The 23,958-nt window shown below is 46.7% G+C and overlaps 1 protein-coding gene across 1 annotated transcript in view; it reads left to right on the plus strand.

The window, feature by feature from the left end:
* The window catches only part of LOC149328299 (neprilysin-11-like), a 48,187-nt gene that overhangs the window by 7,896 nt on the left and 16,333 nt on the right, over positions 1-23,958 (plus strand). Inside the window, exons 2-3 of the mRNA XM_089560306.1 lie at positions 3,842-4,016; positions 8,257-9,495. Of these exons, the coding sequence (XP_089416432.1) occupies positions 3,842-4,016; positions 8,257-9,495 (1,414 nt within the window). The remainder of the gene's footprint in view (positions 1-3,841; positions 4,017-8,256; positions 9,496-23,958) is intronic.

Genomic DNA, 23,958 nt, shown 5'->3' on the forward strand with positions numbered 1-23,958 from the left:
CTCGGCCACCAACTCGGCCGCCCGCGCACTCACTAACCTGGCCCCCGACGTACACCCTCCTGATCTGGATCAGGGCACCTGTTCTCTTGTAACATTCAAAAATATATATACTCATTACCGGGACTCGCACCTTCAGTACCCGGCTGCTCTCAAATGCCTAGGACAGGCAGGCGAAGGAATACTTAGACTATATACTAACACTCTACTGTGCCCGACAGTTCTGAAACATTGCGATCCTTCCCCATTCCCCTACTCCAAAGGACTGGGAGGTGACCCTGCTCGGCTGCCTGGACCTAACGGCCCAACAAGCCCTGGCTCAGCGAGCTCATGTGGCGGTCCAGACCAATGGGGTTCCTGAATAAGGTACTCCACCTAGTATTGTAAGGGGAGCGGCACACTACAGGCAGCTTCCCTGTCAACCTCTTTATAAATATTAATAAATGCGTATCATCCATCGAAACGCAGCTGCCGCGGTTGGGTTCGAACCTGTGTACTCCGGCTCGGTAGTCCAGCGCCTTAACCAATGAGCTTTTTCTTTTTCTGGAAAATCTGATATTTTATTGGATGAAAAACAACACATTTATTCAAAAGCATAAATCTTTGAGCCATTTGGTGTTGTTGATATATAACAGAAGAATTTCGCAGCACGAATAAGATCGCGACTAAAATAGTGAAGAAGCCTGACCGGATGAGCGCTGTAATTGCAACGGATACTGTATTGAAAAAAAAAAACCACAGCTTGAGTAGAGACTTACAGTTTGTAACGTGGACGTTATTCAGAGATTTACAAATGTACTACTAATTTATCGTGCTGCAATAATGACGGTGTACTGACACACTGACTGCCCGTTAATCTGATACGATATGAATTTATGATCTTTCTTCTACCTGATCTTTTTCGCTCCCAAAACATTTCGTTTCTCAAAACAGGCGTTTGTATTTGCAGTCCTGGTGTTGTACGGTAAGATGTCCACTATCGCCGTCCTTAGGTTGTTGTGATCCATAGCTCTTTCATTCAAACCAACGTTTCTAGATAAAGACAGTTGGAAAACTCTCTCCGGCTATGCGGCCCCTTTCTGTCGCCGATTTCATCTCAAAGAGATGCGAGCGCCATTTCTTGGGTGGTGGGAGTACCGCGTTTGTTTTCTATGGCCTCCGTGACCAGCTCAAGCATCGGTACTTTAACACCGCGCTTGATCTCAGAGGCCACGATTTCTCTTCACCGCCGCGGCGCCCATTGACTGCGCTTGGTCACTGTTTGCTGCGCGAATGATTAACGTTAGTTCGCGCCTCGCATCGTCTGCGCCGGGGGCGGCTGCTTCTAGCCGCGCTCATCTACGAATTGCGAAGTCTGCGTGCGCTCCACGTCTGGGGTACGTGAGGGCAGGATGCTCGAGGTTGAGCTTTTGGCTGTAAATATCGGAGAAAACTGGAAGCCCTTCTTTCCGCGGTTTAGAGAAACATGACGTACCGCTTGCCTCCTCGTAGTTTATGTTGATAATATTCCTCGGGTGGGTAATATTCCTTAAATACGTTGTTTTTTTAACGGACGCGAGCCATCTACTTCCGGCAACCCTCAAGCTGGGAGTAGCAGACGACGCGCTCATCCTAAAGCGACCGCAGCGCCACCGCCTAGACGGTTCGCGTGGAGCCGCTCTGCTCCCTGGCTCGCCGGCGCAGTTTCCCAACTGTCGGAAGGAGACGCTGCTGAAAAAAAAACAGATAAGTACGAAGCCGCGTTCCCTCCACCACCACGCACTTCCCCTCTCAGTAAGACGTTGCTCGTTTCATATACGTTATGTCGAACATCCTAGACAGTTCCAACAATTGACAGGTTAATGACAGAACACGATGGATAGAAATACAATAATATAAATATGAAATAGCCTAATTAACCTTTCTAGTTAGACCGCATAAACCAATAAAACCGAGAACGAAATTGTTCGAGTTGGGGAATCGAACCAGGGTCTCCGGAGTGCGATACGAGCACGCTAGCCACTCCGTAATGCCAGCTGAATGGTTTGGAATGAACAAAGGCGCGTCTAGCTAATACGGCGTCTTCGTTCACTCCCATCTTCCCCCTTTCCCTTATGGCGAGGTGCAGGTGTCCACCCAGACATGCGAGACAGATACATTTCCTTTCCTCAAAAAATAAATTTACCCTCCAGCAAGGCGTACAGCCGAATTGGCGATGGCGTTCTGTGGACTCCCTGGCAGCGTTGCAAAAGGCTGTCGCGTTCCACTCTTACAGGCGAAGCTTAACATGTTAACCACACATCAGTAACACACGCAGACAGCCAATGGACGCGTCATTCGCTGGCAGCACTTGATTCATCATTCACAACCACATTCTTAACGTACGCTCCCTTGCCGCACATGCCAAGGACGTACACTGCGATCACATTCTGCGCCATTCCTCTGTACTTTGCTTTGCTGAAACCTGGATGGATCCCGAAGAGCCTCTCGAAATCATAGATTTCCTATACTGCTGTGGTGCTCGCAGAGACCACAACAGAACGGCGGGAGTCGCTATCTACTTGCGCACAGGTCTCTCTGCAATACCAGTCGAAATGTTTGGCACGTCACATGAAGTTGGCGAACTGTGCGCCGCAAAGTTGTCCAACGGCTTGCTGGTAGTAGCTGCCTACTTCGCCCCTACCGCACTCACGAAAAACGTCGTGCACTTCCTGCAACTCGCATTAACCGTCCATCGATCCACACCGATGTTAGTAGTGGGGAACTTTAATGTTGACATAAAGACAAACAGCAATTTCCTAACACTTATGCGGGAGAACATCCCGTTCCTCTCGCTCGTAACGCGTCCCACGGCTGTGACAACCTCGCGAGGCACTTGTATAGATCTCATCTTTGAGAATCAAGCATTGGTGTACCAAGTCGAACATATATCAGTCTATTTCTCTGACCACAAAGCTTCCTTCATGACTGTCAAGAACTGTTAGTGGAGTCTTTGTTAAAGGAATACGTGTGAAAAATAAAAAAAAAATTCTGTGATAGCGCATACATGTGTTGCTCGATTTCTTTGCCTCAATCTATCGAAAAGGTGAAACAGCTTATTTGCTGCGCTCAAATTTCGCATTAGGAAGTAACGTAATCGTCGGTAATTTTTTTTTTTTACCATCATCGGACAAACTTCTGGTATTTCCTGTCTGCATCTGCTTGCTATCTTCTTTGGTTGTGAACGTACGGCATCAGCCGTGTTGACTTCGCTGATAACGCTGTCCTTGTTTCTTAGTGCGCCTTTTCTCGGCGGCAAGTTCTCTGCAACCACTGATACAGTATCTGTGCGGAAGCCTGACATGCATAGACGCTCAAATGCTGTTTAACACGTTCTTGAATTTAGAGTAAGAACTTTTTTTTCTTTTTTAAAACCGGCATTAAGACAATTACTTGAAATTCCTCTTCTGATTATTTTCGAGCGCTCGTCCTGTACTTAAAACCAAAGTACGGAATCGGGAGTTGAGAACATAGTTTAATGCTCGGATAGAGAAACAGTTTTTCATAACCTATGATCGGTGTGAAGTAACTGCTATATCCGCCGAAAAGAATTGAAAAACGAAAGTGCTTGGAAGGCGTTACACGCACAAGGATGTTTCGCGGTTCGACAGGTAAGAAGGCGAAGTGCGCCTCGTCTGGTACCATGTCTTACCTGCCGACGTCATTGGGCGTACTTGGGTGTCTTCCAAGTACCGTGGATTCTTCACAATCGAAGGCAGCCTCTTTGACATTGGAATGCTACAGTATGTTTGTTTGGGCCAACTTTATTTCTTCTCAGTGTGTCATTAGTCCCTTTCAAAATACGTTTACGATTTTCACTCGGCAGGCACGTGTGCCACGGCTGGGACAGCGCCAAGAACCGCTATCCTGCCCCCCTGGACAAGTACCGCACAGCTTTCAGCAGGCGGATCGTCAAGGAAATCCTCCTCCACAAGGTTCCTGTGCACTCGGCCAAGGCCAGTGGGAAAGCTGCAGGGTTCCTGTTCCGGTGTCTCAGCCAGGTGAGCTACGGGGCTATGGGCGTTTTAACATTGCTTCCTTAATAACTGAGGTTCCTCACACCCAGTTCAATGCTATTGTATGTGGAATTTGTTACGAGTGTTCCGCTCGTTGAGACACGACTATTCAGGGTCAAGAACGGACGGAGCATAGGTGCAGAAGAATCCTGAAACGAGAATCAGCACATTTCGGGTGCGATTCAAAAGGGTAAAGGGAGTAACGGAAAGAGAGTTTTCAGTATCAGTAGGGAAAGGATTCTGAGCTTGTCTTTTTGTCACTGGAACTCGTTCTGCATGCTCCTAGCGTTCTGAGAAACGTCGAATTATTGTCCTGTGCCGCTGATCTCCCTATCAAATCGGATTAAATATCCTGGCTTCTGCCTTTGTTTTGATTTGACGTCAGCTTGTTCAGCTGTGATTCCCCTTCTCTCTGGTTGCTTTAAAAGACTGTTAGCTTCCTTTTTATTAAGGCTAAAGCTGTTCACCACCTAAAACGTTCTAATAGTTCGACTAAACTTGCTGCCTACACGACGCTTGCCACATGCTTGCTCGAATATGCTGATACAGTCAGGCATCGTCGCACAAAGTCCAATTTAAATGAAACTGCAATCTTGCAATTGAAAGCATTTAAATTCGTTTATAACGTCCACAATACACAACACTCCATCGCTTATCCTAGAACATGAGCTGTCCTCCCAACACTAAATGTTCAGCGTACACTACGCTCCGTGCAGACATTACCTAATATTGTCAACAAGCAAAAAAAGGGCAATCAATGACTATATGAATTTTGTTAAAGGAAGGGAAAGCCCAAGTACCCATAGTAAAAGAAATGTGATGTCACATAATGAAACTAATACTTTTTGCTTCTCATTCATAGCCTGGGATATTGAATAGTTACGCTTTACTATTCAATACGCTTTTACGCTTTTATTGTTCCTCTCAGAAAATGTAAGAAACATAAAAGAAAGATAGACGGAGCCCGGACAAGCAACGTTTTTCCTTGTTTAATGTCAATTAAAGATATTGTCACGTAGCAGTTGGTACAGGTAGCGCCGCGTCTAGACGGCAGAGGAACGCCAACACCGAGAAGATGCGAACGCCCACCGCGACGGCCAGGATGGAACGTCCAGTTTCGTCATCTTCAGCAGCGAACAGCGGGCCGCACGAGCTGCGTGCCGAACAGCCGCCGAGCTGCTATTATTTTGCAGACGCGGCAATGTTTAAAAGAAGCTAAATGCTTCAAAGAAACAGAAAAATTGAAGGAAAAATGAGAGCAGCAAAAACAAATTTAACAAAATAAAGAAAAGAAATCGAAAGGCACTTCACAGTCAAAGTGACCTGCATACCTACAACCCGCAGAGTGCAGGCCACGATGAAAATGAGGGAAGTGACAGCATAATCGAAATAAAACAAGACGAAGCCAGTGACACCACACTGAATGCCACAGGCACAAAGTCAAAGCACAGTATACAGGACACGGCCAAAGGCACCCATGCCCAACAAAGGAACACAGAGCTCTCCTCTGTGGATAGCTTGTGGAAGAGAAATGAGAGGAAAGAAATAAATCAACGTGGATGATTAGGAATTCAATTGTTTGTGAGGTTAACCATTTCAAGGAGAAGTGCACAAGTAGCAAGCTCTCTGAGAAGGGAGGGCTACGCAGATGGTGCAATGCCTGATGAGCAACGATATTTTCAACAGGAGACAAAAGAAGCAATAAGGGAACTAATCCGGAAGTAGAGACGGATGTGTTCCCATAGCATTCCATAGTTAGAAGCTGAAGATAGAGAGAGTCTAGTTTTTTCAATATAAAATGAAATCTACCATGCCCAGTAAGCAATGTAATAAAAGAATATCCGAGTAGCCAAATGGGGAAATTCTTAACGGTGCAAGGAATGCAATGGATTAAATATGTGCCACCATTAATCTCGCCTCCCAAAAGAGCGCCATAAAAGATGTGAAGAACGACGTAGCTGTGAACGAACCCGCGGAGTGAAAGCGTAGACGTGTGTAAACTTCGTCTTCTCGTGTACCTATGTGTTTTGTCTGTTTTTTGCGGCGTTAAATATTTAACTATGAATCAAAACGAAGTTGCCCAACGGGAAGTTATTTTATGCCATATTGCCCGGCACTAGAGCAGCTTGGTCGGCTAACTCTTTACCGAAAATTCCTGAGTGACCCCCGATATGAAATACACATCTTTTTTAATGCTAAGAATCGTCAGGTTAAAAGACGTAACTGAAGACAAGGCACAGAGCAGAGATCGAGAATCTGTGTAAAATGAACGGGCAAAGAGTGATGGTTATGAATAGCACAAGTAAGAGCAGAATGAAAGGCTACAAGCTCCGCGGCATAGGCACCACAGCGTGGCTTTAAAGAAAAGCGATCAACGTCTACAATATCTTCTTTTGAACACCATAGCGCAAGAAATCTCTGTCCTTGGTCTTCTCATTCGTGTCCGCCGTAGAAGCTCATTTATAAACAAGAGCAATCTTCTCAGGTTGCAATTCATTTCCAAAACTTCTATGTTGTTTTGGCGTACCTGCATTTTTAATGACGTCACTGCCGGTTTTATTGAGCATTACATAAGTTCTTTTGTACTTTGCGAACAGACTGTATTTATGCGTATTATTTCATGGTTGCAAAATTCATATTTTTGTTGACTATTCTGCTTTAAGCGCAAACTGATTTTCTTTCATGTACTTACTCCTGCCAAGACTGCCGAAATAAATTTGGCACTGTCAAAGAAATAAAGAAATAAATGAATTATAGGTGGCGGTCCTGATGTTCACTGTGCGGACATAAGATAACCAAGAATAAAATATGGTGGTGCATGGCGTCTTAATAGACGGCATTTGATTTCATGCCTTCCCTTAATTTTAGTGTGTGTTCATTCAGGTGTTGAATGAATGAAGTACGTAAACCCGGCGAATGACAGACTATGTGCACAAGGAACAGCAGTCAGCTTTGCGCTTCCCTATTGACGCCTGGTGCGCAAACTGCCTTCGCTCACTCACTGTGGCGGACGAAATTTTCCTTTAAAATCAACCACAAGCGGGATCGGTAGATGCCGCGCGGTTAGTTTAGGACACCAGTAACCAGTTCTTGGGCTAAACTGACGTTGAAATCCAATTAGCGAGCTCTCTCACACGAAATTATGTTAACTTGCGCCTTTCATTTCCCTCATGTTAGGTTAATATTCTAATCCACGAGTTCTGTTTTATAGATATCCGATCTTAGTGAGTGGGACTTTGCCCCCCAGTGTGTTCTGAATAAGCACTCTGCATTTAGGGCTGCTCGGGCGCTCTGATGAAACGTGTCGGAAAGGTTCGAGGAGCCCTTTGTCAACGGTTGTGTAAGCGATTTAATCATGACAACAAATTTGTCGTCGATTCGAAGTCTCGAGCCTCGCTCGCAACAAAGGGATTCTATGATGCCGCAGTGAAATGATCGTGGAGCCAGAAAAAAACCGCTACTGCGCGTGTACACGCTGGAGCAATCAGTTACTTCTTCATCAGACTGTTTTCTATAATAGGAGAAAACGCATTGGGGTAATGCCTTTGCGCACTTTACTGTGTATGCATGCTTGCAAGCATCATGCCAATGTCGTTGTTTTAGGTGACGAAATTAGTTATTCGTTCTCGGACAACTCACCGGGAATTAATGTATACTATGGCATAAACTGCTGTAAATAAAGTAAAAGGTTTCACCACCAGTATGAATGACTCTAAGGGACGCAACTCCTGGGCAGGCATCATAGGCGCCTGTAGAGTCATCAGGTACCGTAGGACGCTGGCCATGCCTGTGCAGCTATTGGCACAGCTTGCTCTCGCTGCGTTTTCTAGCACATAGCCGCAATTGCTGCCACTATTCCCAGTGCATGGCCTTGTAGTGTGTACCTCCCATGCGCCGAAGCTCTCGTTACTTCTAGCTTCTTATACCTAACCAAAGGCCACAATTGCTTTCAAGTTGTCCAGCTACTAATTTTGAGGCTCGTGAATTGAAACATGTCTAGTGACCGTCGCTTTTAGCAGATGTAACCAAAAATAGTTTGAGAAACTCAGCATTTCCTCGCTCTCTTATTTAGAGGAAACAGTTGCTCTAGGTTTCCAGTTTTAAAGCAGCTGGCCATGCATAATGGCTATAACCGGTCTGTCAATCATCGTCCACAGTAATAAGGTAGAAGAGTTTTTTCGCAGGAAATAAAAAAACTGTTAACAGTATAACGAATCGTTTGCAGGGGGAGCTGAGAAACACTTCTGCATTCACCACCTTCCTCACTGATCTTGACCTCCCATGGCCAGGGAAATCAACGGCGACGCGTCCACAGATTCTCAACACCCTAGTGCGATCCTCTCTACACCTCGGCATCCCTATGTTCTGGGCCTTCTACGTGGGTCGGCACCCACTACGTCCATCAGAGAACACCATCTATATGAGTCTGGACCCACGCAGCATCCAGTGGATCAGAGACATCGAGGCACTGTATGCAAGAGGAAAAGCGATCCACTACCTCAGACGGTGCGCGGAGATCGTTGGCCGAACGGGCCAGTCTTACTCGACTATGATCCGAGAGGTCCTGATGACACACGACGATATTGTCGACCTCGTGCGGGCTTTTGGGGCCAATGACCACCTTCCCCACTTCAATAACCTGAGCGACCCAGACCTCCGAAGAGCGATAAATGGCCACCTTCCTGATGACTCGCAACTCTGGCCATCGGACGAGATCGTGAACCTCCACCCTGACCTATTTGCACACCTGGACTCCGCGTACTTCAACCGCAGTGGCTACCAGGAGCCTTTCCAACTTTTCCTGGGTGCCTACGTTGTTTGGGCACTGTCGCCAATGGTGTCCACCTACCTGACCAACAGTTTGCTTGAGGATATGGGCCACGGGGGTAGCCAAGAATACCATCGCTTTTTTAAGTGCATAGAAGTCTTGGAGTGGGTGATGCCGCTGGTGAAGTGGCAACTGCACAAAGTTGCTCAAAAGGATGCGACACCCACGTGGAACATCGTCCGGTGGTCGAAACAATCACTACACGGTTGGGCGAAGAGCTACAGTGAGTCCTTGGCAGAGAAGGTGAGGGCTACGCTTGAGCGCATCTCAGCCAATGCCTTCAACATGACACGATCCTGGACGATGCTGGACCACGCCTATACCTATCTCCCCAACGATACCGACTCGTCATTATTCGAGTTGTACCAAAGAGCAGCGAAGACCACCGTAGCCTTCTTCAAGCAGTCGCTCCGTCGGCCAAGGCATAGCATCTACCACGTGCCAGGCGTTGCGAGTCTCAGCTTCTATAGGCTGTTGATTATCCGGGAAGTGACTGTTTACCCCTTCCTGGTTTCCCCGCCGCTCTATGAATCTATGCGCCCAATGGCTGTGGTGTCTGCCCTGGCTGGAACTTCAGTGACGAAGCAGTTAAGCACCCTTCTTCGGCTTCATTTCTATTACAACAGTCGGTTTCAGGTAAGCACTAATGCATAACGTGCATTTATTTGACAGTATGTCAAACAATGATGCGAGTCTTTTAAAATTGTATCCTAGATATAACTTCGCTTTTCTTTATTCCGATGGTGCCATTGAATAAACTGCGCTAAACATTTAAGAGAAACACTCTTATTTACCTGTATTTGCGCAAAAACATGTCGACCGCGCACGTATCGTTGATTCGAAAATGTGGTGTATAATTATGATTCTATCGATCCGGCCGCTTCCAGCTGAAGCGAGAAGCGTTTGGCCTATTGAGAAAGAGTTTTTGTTTTTATCGGACAGAAGAGGCTATACAATGCGCACACAATCCTAAATTCCGTTTATCACCTGATTCTTCTAGGGACTTAAGTTTTTATTTAGTTACAACGTGGTCCAGCATCTAAATGACCATCAATGTCCTATTCGATTTTCGGTTAACCTCGAGTATCTTTTTGTTCAACATTTTATACGTTTGGTCTTCGTTCGGTAAGGTACTGTATCTACTGGAACTCTTGCTGTCTCGTAATGCTGCTAGCGTATTCATCCGTTCCAATCTTAGCAGAATCCTGCATTTAATTTCACGACATTTAATTTGACTTGGGCGTTCAGCCCTGTTGCTTTCTGTTTATCGGATCGTAATACTTAGATCTAGCATGTGACTCTAGCTCCTTGAGAGAGCGACCGAATATATATTCAGAGGGCGCCTTTTAGCACACGGCCACCGCGGTGGCTCAGTGGTTATGGCGCGCGGCTGCAGACTCGAAAAACGCGGGTTCGATCCCGGCCGCGGTGGTCGAACTTAGGTGAAGGCGAAATTCTAGAGGTTCATGTGCTGTGCGATGTTAGTGCATGTTTAGAACCCCAGGTGGTCGAAATTTCCGGAGCCCTTCATTCTGACGTCCCTCATAGCCTGAGTCGCTATGGGACGGTAAACCCCAATCGACCATTTACAAACCAGTCTCTTATCCCACATGCCGCTACAAGACGTAAACAGCACAATTTACCATTTTTTTAAAGACCGCCTGTCAGACACTGCATTTTGCTCGTTTAAAACTGAGAATTACGCATATCTTCGCTTGCTTATCACGCTTTGCAAAGACAGTGGTCCCCATCAAACATGCTGAAAAACCGCAGATCGTTCGATACACATGCAAAGTGGCTCGAAACGTTTTCCCTTTTATAAGTAAAGTAATCTCGTAGGAGGCTATGTGCAGACTGACATTATTGTGCTACAGTTCACGCCGCATATCAGCGGATTGTGATACAGCGTGTTGATACATCACGGTACAGATTCGTCTAGTGTTGATAACTCTGCACTCGCACTCTGCCAAATGTTTGCTCCTACTGTAGGACCGCCGCAATAAGAGTAGACGCGCTTGAAGGGCGCGCTCTGCAGGGCGTCTGTCCTGTTACGTTCCAGCACGTGAGCGATAGGAGATGAAATGTCAGAAAAATAATGAAAGGTGACTTAGAAGTCCCTTAATTGTAACAAGCATTGCATTTTCTGCAATGAAAACGGCGTCCTGTTAGGCTTTGTATTTCCGTTTATTCGAGAGTCGGGCCGTGATAATATAACAATTCTAAACCGATTCTATTCGATAACCTCTTTACTTACCCTTTGTTGTTGCTCTTTGAAAGTGAAGGGGGAGAGGTTTCTGTGCTCATTACTGGCCCAAGCTGAACGTAGGAATACGTGGTGTCGTTTCAACCATTGGCCTTGGCAGTATGAATTAATCAAACGATCAATCAATGAATGAGTTCAATTTCGATTGATGAATCGATAAAGTACATTTTACTCGAGACGTACACAAAAAATTGCAAACGCGAACTTCAGAAGTGATGTACCTGGCTGATGGTAGTAGCTGGGATGCAGAAAAAAAAGAATACGCACACGTGACACAAGTTAAAACTAAGTTGAACATATATGTTCATTGAACCAAAATGGATGCGTTCCAGGATACCACAAAACATAGGATAATTATCCTAACGCATACGCGCAGTCCACAATTGTAAAAGTGTGAAACCCGCCGAGTCTATCAGGGCTAACTGGTAAAAGGAACAAATATATTTCTCTAACATGTGAATAGAGACGTAGCGCAGGGCAGGACATCGTCCAATGATTTGTTTTCCATATCCACGTACATTGAAACGATGTCTACAAGCGTCCTGTTTAGATGTTCTGTCAGTCCGTTAGTTTGGGATGATATTTCGTCCTATGGTCACTGGTGTTACTTCAAACTTGAACGTGGCACAGGAGCTCAGAGCAGTAGGAAGCCCCTCACTCCGTAATCAGAACTTGTGGAGCACCTGAGTAAGACGATTTGACGGACAACTGTACTACTTGGATAGTGGTGCTAGTTTGAGCTGATGCTTTCTCCGCAAAAGGCGTGAGATAATCACTGGCAACTATTATCCACCTTTTCCCGGGGCCGGATGTAAGAAAGGGTCTGAGCAAGTCCATGCCGACTTATTGAGACGCTCGCGAAGACGGCTCAATGAGCTTGAGAAATCCGGCTGGATTCGCGGGCTGACCATTGCGGCGCTGATAATTCCGGCAAGTGCGTGCATTATGTGCAACCACAGGACCCAGGCAAGGCCAGTAGTGCTTGTCTTGAATTCTGGCTTGTGTTCTAGTAACACCAAGATGGTGGGAAGCTGGTTTCGTCATGGCAGGCGTAAAAAATGTGTTGCGAAGGTCCACGTTGACGACAGAGCATGGACTACTGTTGGAAGATAAATTCTTCCTGAAGAGAACACCGTTACGCATGCAGAGACTCGACATAGACTGCTTAAGGCTTTGGGAACTTTGCTGCTGGCCCCTTTAGGATAACGAATGACGTCGCGAAGATCGGGGTCTGCTCGTTGATGCTCGGCAAAACCGTTGGTATATATTGCATTGAGCAATACCTTATCGTCGTCAGCAACGTCGTCCGAAGCTGGTTGCATGACCACACGAGATAAGGAGTCCACGTCTGCGTATGTGCGAACGAATTTGTAAACGACGGTGATATCGAACTCTTAAAGTCGAAGCCTGCATAGTGCGAGGCGGCCGGAGGGATCGTTGAGGTCCGTCAATGAGCATTGTGCGTGGTGATGGGTCGCTACTTTGAAAGAGTGGCCATAAAGGTATGGTCTGTACTTCGAAACTGCCCACACGATGGCAAAGCGTTGTTTTTCAGACGCAGAGTAGTTGTCTTCTGTCTTCGATAGTGCGCGGCTGGCATAGGTAATGGCACGTTCTTGGTCCAGCTGAACTTGAACGAAGACAGGGCCGAAAACAACTTTACTCGCATCGGTGTAAACCCTTGCGTCTGCAAGGTAATCAAATTGCGCCAGCGTGTGGGAAGGGGAGGATGACTGCCGGGGGCGTTGAAGCTCTTGAAACGCCTTCTCCTGTAGTGGTTCCCACTTGAACTGTATATGCGCCTTTGTCAGATCAGTAAGAGGTCAGACAACTTTAAAGAAATTCTCTACGAAGCAGGAGTAATACGCGCATAGCCCGAGGAAGCGAAGTGGGCAATGAAGGATGTTTTCTTGGGACCCACAAGGACCCCTTCTTGGTTCACGACATGGCCTAAAGCTCTAACACTGCTTCACGACATTGCCTAAAACAACTCTTCACATGCAAAATGTCATTTTTCGACTTTTAGAGTAAAGCCTGATGATGTTATGGCCTGCAATACCTCCTCGAGGCGACGCAGGTGCCGCTCGAAAGTCGGGGGCAAAAAAGATGATGTGTTTGCCACTTCAAATTCGAAAGAGCGGTATCCATGAGTCTTTGCAAAGTTGCAGGTGCCGAACAAAGACCGATTGGCGTCACATGAAACTCGTGCAAACCGTCTGGAGAGGTGAATGCCGTCTCTTCGCGTTCTCTCGTCTACCTACATTGGCCAATATCCAGAAAGCTATACAGCTTTCTAAGAAACTTCGTAGTTAAAGAAAAATTCGTCCTGGTCCGGGGTTCGAACCCGGGACCACCCAAACCCCGGACCAGGACCAATTTTTCTTTAACTACGAAGTTTCAGAGAAAGCTGTATAGCTTTCCTTTGTAGCCGTATGGCTGCGCTCGGGTGGATGTCAATGAGTAATGACTCCCTTATTACAAATCTACTCCACTTTGGGGGATTCCCCTAAACATTTGACCAACACTGTTCCCACTTCGAGGTATTGATCAATTCGCTCTCGCCCTACCATAAGCTTGCCGTCCCGGTTAGCTCAATTGGTAGAGCGACTGCTCCGGTGAAGCGGTGGTCCCGGGTTCGAACCCCGGACCAGGGCGTATTTTTCTTTAACTACGAAGTTTCTGAGAAAGCTGTATAGCTTTCCTTTGTAGCCGTATGGCTGCGCTCGGGTGGATGTCAATGAGTAATTACTCCCTTATTACAAATCTACTCCACCTTGGCGGATTCCCCTAAACATTTGACCAACACTGTTCCCACTTCGAGATATTGATCAATTCGCTCTCGCCCTACTATAAGCTTGCCGTCCCGGTTAGCTCAATTGGTAGAGCGACTGCTCCGGTGAAGCGGTGGTCCCGGGTTCGAACCCCGGACCAGGGCGAATTTTTCTTTAACTACGAAGTTTCTGAGAAAGCTGTATAGCTTTCCTTTGTAGCCGTATGGCTGCGCTCGGGTGGATGTCAATGAGTAATTACTCCCTTATTACAAATCTACTCCACCTTGGGGGAATCCCCTAAACATTTGACCAACACTGTTCCCACTTCGAGTTATTGATTAATTCGCTCTCGCCCTACTATAAGTTTGCCGTCCCGGTTAGCACAATTGGTAGAGCGACTGCTCCAGTGAAGCGGTGATCCCGGGTTCAAACCCCGGACCAGGACGAATTTTTCTTTAACTACGAAGTTTCTGAGAAAGCTGTATAACTTTCTTTTGTAGCCGTATGGCTGCGCTCGGGTGGATGTCAATGAGTAATTACTCCCTTATTACAAATCTACTCCACCTTGGGCGATTCCCCTAAACATTTGACCAACACTGTTCCCACCTCGAGTTATTGATCAATTCGCTCTCGCCCTACTATAAGTTTGCCGTCCCGGTTAGCTCAATTGGTAGAGCGACTGCTCCAGTGAAGCGGTGATCCCGGGTTCGAACCCCGGACCAGGACGAATTCTTCTTTAACTACGAAGTTTCTGAGAAAGCTGTATAACTTTCTTTTGTAGCCGTATGGCTGCGCTCGGGTGGATGTCAATGAGTAATTACTCCCTTATTACAAATCTACTCCACCTTGGGCGATTCCCCTAAACATTTGACCAACACTGTTGCCACCTCGAGTTATTGATCAATTCGCTCTCGCCCTACCATAAGCTTGTCGTCCCGGTTAGCTCAGTTGGTGAGCGACTGCTCCGTTGAAGCGGTGGTCCGGGGTTCGAACCCCTGACCAGGGTGATTTTTTCTTTAACTACGAAGTTTCTGAGAAAGCTGTATAGTTTTGCTTTTTAGCCGTATGGCTGCGCTCGAGTGGATGTCAATGAGTAATTACTCCCTTATTACAAATCTACTCCACCTTGGGGGATTCCTCTAAACATTTGACCAACACTGTTCCCACTTCGAGTTATTGATCAATTCGGTCTCGCCCTACCATAAGCTTGCCGTCCCGGTTACCTCAGTTGGTAGAGCGACTGCTCCGGTGAAGCGGTGGTGCCGGGTTCGAACCCCGGACCAGGACGAATTTTTCTTTAACTACGAAGTTTCTGAGAAAGCTGTATAGCTTTCCTTTGTAGCCGTATGGCTGCGCTCGGGTGGATGTCAATGAGTAATTACTCCCTTATTATATGTCTATGCCGAGTATGGCATACCGAGAGCACTGGGCTAACACGACGAACGTTGCCAGGAATGTTTGTCCTTGCACGGTTACTCGCGACGCGTACGTTCCCGTCGGTATGATCAAATGTCCCCCTGCAGTACGGATGTGTGGGCCGTCCCAATGGGTTGTGACCTTCTTGAGTACCGCTGTGAATTGTGCACTGAGCGCACAATAATCTGAACCGGTACCTACTAGTGCTGTTACATCGGCGCCGTCAACCGAAACCTCTCTGTCGGTAGTTGGTAGTGTCTTACTTTGGCGATGTCGAGGTATTAAGCTTCGGCTGCAGTGCGTCTAAGGGGTCCGGCATCGAGGAAAGACATCGTGGCCACAAAGGGGTACGTCATGATATCGGCTAGTGTTGAGGTAGTGGGCTGATCAGTCGTCGGTACGGCTACGTAATTTGGCGTTGTATAGGAAATGTCTTGTGGTGATGGAGGATCTTGCACATTTTGTCGTTGAGCAGCCGCGCCTCCAGAGACTGCTGCATGCAGTTTTCCCTACGGCGACTCCGAGACTGGTCTCGACCTGGGGAACTATAGTGATGTAGAAATGGAGACCGAGAGAAGCTGCGTTGTACTGAGCCCACTTCGAGATGTAATCTGCTATGACTTGCGGTCGTACTCCGCACATCGGATGAAGAAAACCAGCCGCAAATCCTCGAAGGCCCATCCCTTTGTATGGAGAGCGGCGCCAAACATGTCCAGCCTTACCGCAGTGGTAGCGCAGCGGCTCATTGCGTGGCACTATATAGACATCCGCTCTTCGTCGCCCTACACGCGGTAGGGTATTCGGCTGGAGAGGTTGAGTTCGTGCAGCGGCGGAGGCAGGTGCGTCGTAGCGTGATTGGAGCTGGGACATAATTAAACGACATGTGATGGCGGCGTAGCTGAGGTTGTGGTAGTGGTCGACTCGTACCTAAAGCTGATAGCGCCTCCTCGCGATCAACGTCAGCTAGTGTGGCAACCTTTCGCTGTTCCTTAGCCGGGAAGAGCTTCGCCAGTTCTTCTCGCTCGATGGATCTAGTAATCTCACGTAGAAATTCAGCCAGATTCATCGAGGCTCCCTCCAAAGTAGCCGTGAGCATCGATGCTGTTGTGCGCTCGTGCTGCCGGGCCCTCATGTCATAGGAGCGACGCAGGAACCAATACTGTGCTGTGTAACATCTTTCTTGCGGAGCTGGACAGGTCATTGGTAGATACTTTTGACGAAGCCAAAGTGCTGAAAAGTTTTAGATATGTTGACAACTTTTTAATTATTTAAAAAAAAACAGGTTCCCTTATTTTACTCACAAACAGTGGAAGAAGTTTTATCTGCTTTTAAACTACTTGGAAAAGGTCTGGACTTCACTCATGAGCTTGCCCAAGGCAATAGGTTGCAGTTTTTAAACATTAAGATCACCCTTAAAGACGAAAGATTTTGCCGGATGTATTGCCCTCGCGCCGGAAAGGAATTAATGCCCTATGATTATGCAAATTCAAAGACTGTAAAGCGCGCTATTGCCCAGATGCGCCTGGAAGCATCGCTGAAGAATTCATGTTGCCATAAAGCGAACGAAAGGTTTAAACCCAGTTTCAGAAGTTGGAACAAGCATCCTTTCCAACGTCTTTGTAAGCCCAGTAGCAGAAACGTTATTGAGAAAACTGAAGAAAGAATGTAGTCAAGAAGGCAATGAACATGAGGTCACCAAAACCAAACGTAGACGGTGGTCATCCCATACACCCATAAGATGGCGCACAATTTGAAGCATGTGGCAACAAAATACAAGGCACCTGTGATTTTTTCCACCCATAAGAAACTGGCTGTTCTGTGCGTTAAAACTGATCCCAACAAGGCAAAGAAAACTGAATGTAAGAAAAGACATGCAGCTCAGTTTGTTAAATGTGCTGTGGGAGTCGTCAACCAGATTTCTCTGACGTGCGGAAAGAAGTACATCGGCCAAACCGGCCGCTGTATTAACGACCGATTAGCAGAGCACAATCGGGATTTGAAAAATGGCACAGGCTCACATCTGCCCCATCAATGTAAAGCCTGCAGTGAAGAAAGATTAAGTGTAGAGCAAGGCTGAAAGAAACGAAGGTTTTAAGCAGAAGTCAGGACCAGACAGCCCGCGAACTGTTAGAGGCTTTCTATATCAAAAGCAGCTGTAGCGACTGTGTTAGTACCCCCTCAATTGCAGTATGTAAGAATGAAACTGCTTTTTTAGATACACAGGGGTGGCACACCTGTGTGACTCGGCTATCTCCTTTTTCAAATATTTTTCAAGTTTTTTTTTTCAATTTCTGTACAAGCCTCCCGCGCATATGTAAATCTTGCGATGCTTCTTGATTGTTTGTCTTATATTCATTCGCGTTCGCGTTGAATAAATCAGTTGGAGGTTGCTCCTGTCCCGTATAGCTTTCTGTGTGTTGTCTGTTTCGGCGCTACAACCATTTTCTGGAAACATGCACCAACTAGCCCCCCAACAATTATTACTCAATAAGTACCCTGCTGAAAAAAAGTTCTATGATGCAATAACCTCATAGATCATTCATCATAGAATATCATACAATCTTTATGACATCATACAATCTGTATGACATATCATACAATCTGTATGATATATCATACAATTCGTATGATACATCATAGAGATTGTATGATATGTCATACAGATTGTATGATATTCTATGATGAATGATCTATGAGGTTATTGAATCATAGAACTTCTTTTCAGCAGGGTACCACCCCGTCGACATAGTATTCGAACTTCCGCAGAGCATAAACTATCGAAAGACATTCCTTTTATGTCACTGAGAAGTTCCTCTCCGCCGGCGTCTACGAACGGCTCGCGAATGCCACCAGACGGAGGGCGCTTTCATGCCCCTACGCTGCTCCTAATCCGAGGTCGCATGCGTCTGTTTGAATCGCAAATTGCGTGTTTATGTCGGAAAGCAGTAACTCAGCCGTGTACGCGAGCTCCTTGTGTAAGGTTGCGCAGCGCAGCTCGCGACCCCAACTCCAGCTCTCGCCCTTTTTCAAAAGTTTGTCAAAGGCGCCTGCAGCGCTCCGCATTCTAGCATGAAATGGAGATAACAGTTCGTCATTCCCCAGAAGCGTCTCAGGCCAGCTAGATCTGTTGGCGGCATAAATTTAAGCAAAAATAGAATTTATCATCTCACAGAAAAATGCCTCCTCTGTCGACCGTGAAGAGTGCCTTGTCTCCGCATTCCTGGCGGCGCGCGCATCGTCTCGTTAAGCCGACGCGTTCGCTTGTTTCCAGGAGTTCTTGGAGGCGCACATTAGAAGCCACTACACGCGCTTGCTGCAAACGGAGTCGGTTCGCCGCATTTATTGGTCGATTACGTCCAACACACCCCTCCCTTGGAAGACAGGTTTCACATCCCAGAACTGCGGAGACGCGCCCGCCATGTCACACGAAGACCATAATGTTTGGCGCCTGCCACGGGCGGAAGCTCTAGCCCGACATTAAGGCAACAAAACAGGTGCGCTTTACGTGGACGCCCGCAGCCATCACCACGGGAGATAGTACACGGTCGCATAGTTCACAACAGCAACACAGTTAACGGCCTCACCTTTAGAGCCCGCGGTCCAACACACGCAGACGAGGTCGCGATTGCTCTCGAGGCCTCATATTCCCGTTCAAAATCCACAATCACCGACTCCCGAGGGGCCTGTTGGAATGTCGAACAAGGCTGCACTCCCTTCCTAGCGTATCGAATCGACCCAAACTGCATACAGGATACGGATCCCGCACACCGTTGCCTTATAGGGGGCCCCTGCTCATCCGGGGTTGGCAGGAAACAAGGCAGCAGACACAGCCGCCCGCGCGCTCTTCCACCGGGCTGTTTCCTCCGCCCCACCCGATCGGGAACCGGATATTAATCCGGTCTGTAACTTCAAAGATGTTGCAACCTACTACTAAGATGGTCATCGCCTTTACCCTCGCCCATGTTAAGGCCTCAAAAAGGCAGATGAGTGGCTCATTCCCAGCGTTCTCATCAATACATTGCTGTACCCGGCAGTACTAAAAATTTTGACCCCTCTAACGGCAGCTGCCAGCACTGTAGAGCGATGCTTTCGGATATCTATCTTATGGTATGAGCCTGCCCCTCCTACCCGGCTATTCCACCCATCCCCAACCCAGTCCGAGAGGACTGCGAGGCAACCCTGCTCGGCTGCCAGGACTCACAGATCCAACAAGCCTTAGTCTGGCACGCCCGGGCGGCGGCCACAGCCAGTGGGGTTCCCAATAGGGACTTCAACCTAGTGCTTGTGAGGATCGGTTCCTTACGGGCTGATCCAAACATACCCCCTGTCCCTTCGTAATAAATATTTTCACCACCTCCGGAGCGGGTACGAGGAAGGATACCAGCATATCCCACACGCTTCAGCGGACGCCTCTGGCATTATATCTGGCGTACTGCTCGTTGCCTGAATGCAAGTGGGGAGAACGAGAAGCTACTCCATGGAACGTGTGCTTTTTATGTTGGACTCAATTCTGAAGGCAAACATGCTTTTCTTTCAAGATAGCCACTTGTGTATAATATTAAATTTGGCCCTGTATGGAGATTTTGATTCTCTTACTCTCTGTGTTAGGTATGCAGGAGGGAAGGTTATGAAGGAATAGATAGAGCAATATTACTCTGTTAGTGGACAACTGTAGGTAGTATTGAGGGAGGACCGAACACACATTTCATACCAGGCAAGGAGCTGATGAACGCAGGATCTACAAGCCGCACTCATGTTGGTAAAAATTAACTAGGAGAGTTCGCTTTCATTACTTTAGTGCACTGTAGTGATAATATAGTATAGTCCTCTGTAAGCAAAACTCTAGCATTCGCAGATCCACCACTCGTCATAATTTGCTAACATGTCAGCTTTCACGAGCGCTCATTGAAATACTTTCACTCTGAGTACCAGTATTATTACGTGTATAACGAGCCACTAATTCTCTAGCTTCGTCTAAAAGCTTCATTTCAGTGTGAACGTAGCTCGTTGTCTATATCTCTCGAAAATGTTTCCACTTCATTATTTTTGCTAAATTGAAAACTTTCCGCAGCCTACACTGATTTGCAACTGACTCACTGTTTGTACGTACCCGGTAATATCCTTCATTGATATTCCTTTGAGCTGTGAGTCAGAGTAGTATGTGTTAGGAGGGAAGCGATTGAGTTAGTGCTGGGCACCTTGAGTGGCATGTCGCTCTCTTTTATTTTACCTCCTCTGCCTTTTGTATTTACTGAGCAGGTAGAGATTGCAGAGCGCGTTGGAACCTGACGTTGAAATTCTATTTTTGATCGAAACAGTCCCGTCATATTAGATTTTCCTTTCATGGCCGAGTCTCTAGTGTAACACCAAATTGCCCGAAATGTCTTTGGTGTTCGTTAGAGGCATCATCATCATCATCATCAGCCTGACTACACCCACTGCAGGGAAAAGGCCTCTCCCATGTCTCTCCAATTAACCCTGTCCTTTGTCAGTTGCCGCCACTCTATCCCCGCAAACTTCTTATCTCATCTGCCCACCTAACTTTCTGCCGTCCCCTGCTACGTTTGCTTTCTCTTGGAATCCACTCCGTTACCCTTAAGGACCAGCGGTTATCTTGCCTTCGCATTACATGCCCTGCCCAAGCCCATTTCTTCCTATTGATTTCAACCAAGATGTCATTAACCCGAGTTTGTTCCCTCACCAACTCCGCCCGCTTTCGATCTCTTAACGTTACACCTATCATTTTCCTTTCCATAGCTCGCTGCGTTGTTCTTAACATAAGCTGAACCCTTTTGTTAGCCTCCACGTTTCCGCCCCATAGGTGAGTACCGGTAGGATACAGCTGTTGTATACTTTTCTCTTCAAGGATATTGGTAAGCTACCATTCATGATCTGAGAGAACCTGCCATATGCGCTCCACCCCATTCTTATTCTTCTAGTTATTTCCCTCTCATGATCCGGATCTGCGGTCACTACCTGCCCTAATTAGACATACTCTCTTACTACTTCCAGCACTTCGCTGCCAATGGCGAACTGCCGTTCCCTTGCTAGGCTGTTGAACATTACTTTGGTTTTCTGCATGTTAATTCTTAGCCCCACCGTTCTGCTCTGCTTGTCTAACTGATTGATAATGCTTTGCAGTTCTTGTCCTGAGTGACTTAGCAAGGCAATGTCATCAGCGAATCGCAAATTACTCAGGTATTCTCCATTAACTCTTATCCCCAACTGTTCCCATTCCAGACCCCGGAATACCTCCTGTAAGCAGGCAGTGAAGAGCATTGGCGAGATCGTGTCTCCCTGCCTGACACCTTTCCGTATTGGAATTTTATTGCTGACTTTATGGAGAACTATAGTAGCTGTGCAATCGTTATAAATATCTTCTAATATTTTTACATAGCACTCTTCTACACCCTGATTCCGCAATGCCTGCATGACAGCTGAGGTTTCCACTGAGTCAAATGCTTTCTCGTAATCAATGAAGGCTATATATAGGGGTTGGTTATATTCTGCGCATTTCTCTATCACCTGATTGATAGTGTGAATGTGATCTATTGTCGAGTATCCTTTACGAAAGCCTGCCTGATCATTTGGTTGACTAAAGTCCAAGGTTGTCTTGACTCTATTAGCGATTACCTTAGTAAATACCTTGTAGGCAACGGACAATAAGCTGATTGGTCTGTAATTCTTCAAGTCCTTGACGTCTCCTTTCTTATGAATTAAGATAATGTTAGCGTTCTTCCAAGCTTCTGCTACTCTCGAGGTCACAAGGCATTGCGTATACAGGGTGGCTAGTTTCTGTAGCACAATCTCTCCTCCGTCCTTCAACAAATCTGCTGTTACCTGATCCTCACCAGCTGCTTGCCCTCTTTGCATTGCTCCTAAAGCTTTCTTTACTTCCTCCTTCGTTACTGGCAGGATGTCCCATTGCTGTGTTCGACTGCCTCCCTCAGTAACTTGATGATTAGATTCGCTACTGTATCGATTTCTGTACTGTATAGATTTTGTTAGAGGCATAGTTCTGCGCATTCAACGAGCTTGTTCCTTTATTAATACAGCCATGTGTGGCCTTTGCTTTTACTTATTGTCGCTGTTAAACCGTTTTTACTGCTGTTATTAAAAAGGATGCACTTGCGATCGTACGTTGAAGAATAGTTAAACAGGAATAAAGGTGGGCATAAAACCATTGTCTAGTTTATTTATATACGAAGTAAAGGAGGAGGTCCCATGGTCAGAATCGTCTGGGAGACACCCTGTGCAGGTAGTGCTTAAAAGGCACCTAAAAGGTTGCAGCAACAATCCGTTGAATACAAAATAATATAAACATTTAATATACAGTGACGCTGTTTAAAAAGAAATTGCAGAACCATCTTTCTGAAGTTAATTACCTAGGACGTTCGTTTAACCGCCCCTTTTGCGTGGCTAATTGATGTGATATTGTGTTCAGGAAAGTAAAAACAGAGCTAAAGGTTACGTAAACCACACAGAAAGACGGACAGGACGGGCGCTGACTCCAACTATGTTTATTGAAAGCCACTTATTGCATATATATAGCCCGAAGAAGGTGAACGCACGCACATTTCTTACATGGCAAAAAAAAACATATGCACGGACGATAACTTCTCATAATCGCGTATTTTTTAGCAATCTGTGCTCACTTCCTCGTAAGGAGATAGAGGTGGTGCTGACGCACATGCCATCCCTCTCATTTATAAAAAAGACTTCTGCCAGTTCGCGAGCTAATCTAGCTTTACTTCTAGTTGGAATTTTAATCTCGTGAAGTCGTGGTACACAGTTATTTTTATTTTCATCAATGCAAGGGCGGCAATGGGCGGGTAGGTTTTCGAACGAATCTGATGCGTTGCCTAACGACCTTCTATGTTCCCTGGCACGCTCGTTGACGCAGCGTCCAGTCTGACCGACGTACACCTTGCCACATGTAAGGGGAATCTCGTAGACCACTCCGGTGGCACACCTTACGTAGGGCTTCGAGTGCTTCTTCCCACACCCAGATATTGCTTTAGCACCGCTGCTAACCTTGGGGCACATCTTGGCCAATTTTCAGGGGGCGGAGAAGACCATCGGGAGTCCGCACTTGTTGCCAACTCGTTTTAAATTGTGGGGTACCTTGTGCATATACGATATCACCACTGGTTTGGCTTCACCGAATGTTTTTCTTTCATGGCCCCTTTGGCTTGCCCTTAAGTTTCTGCAGCAATGCCTCGGTCACAGCAGCCAAGACGTGATCAGGGAACCCTGCTTTACACATTCTGTTCACCTCGCCGTGGAAGCTCACCCGCATCATGTGAGTGCACGACTTGAGCATTGCTGATTCCATAGAAAGGGTGGCGATAGCTCTTTTAACAGTTTTTGACTGAGCGGAATCATACGGCAAAAAATCTGAAGAAACCCGCTCCGAGAGGGAATGCCTTGACTGAAAAGGTGATCGCATATTGCAAGGAGAACGGCCTGCCCCTTCTGCAGGCGAACAAAGAAGGAAACTTTGTTCTCAGGCCTTCAGGCCTTTACAACGAGAAATTCTGTCAAGCAATATCGAAGAACTTTGTGGAAATGAGGCCGTCCGCTACCAGGATCAAAGAAAAAATTCTGATTTGTGCACAACCATGGAGCTGCAGAGCCTGGCCAGAGGTG

This window comes from Amblyomma mixtum, chromosome 9 (assembly GCF_055824585.1).
Source record: "Amblyomma mixtum isolate Tamu chromosome 9, ASM5582458v1, whole genome shotgun sequence".
NCBI classification, from domain to species: domain Eukaryota; kingdom Metazoa; phylum Arthropoda; class Arachnida; order Ixodida; family Ixodidae; genus Amblyomma; species Amblyomma mixtum.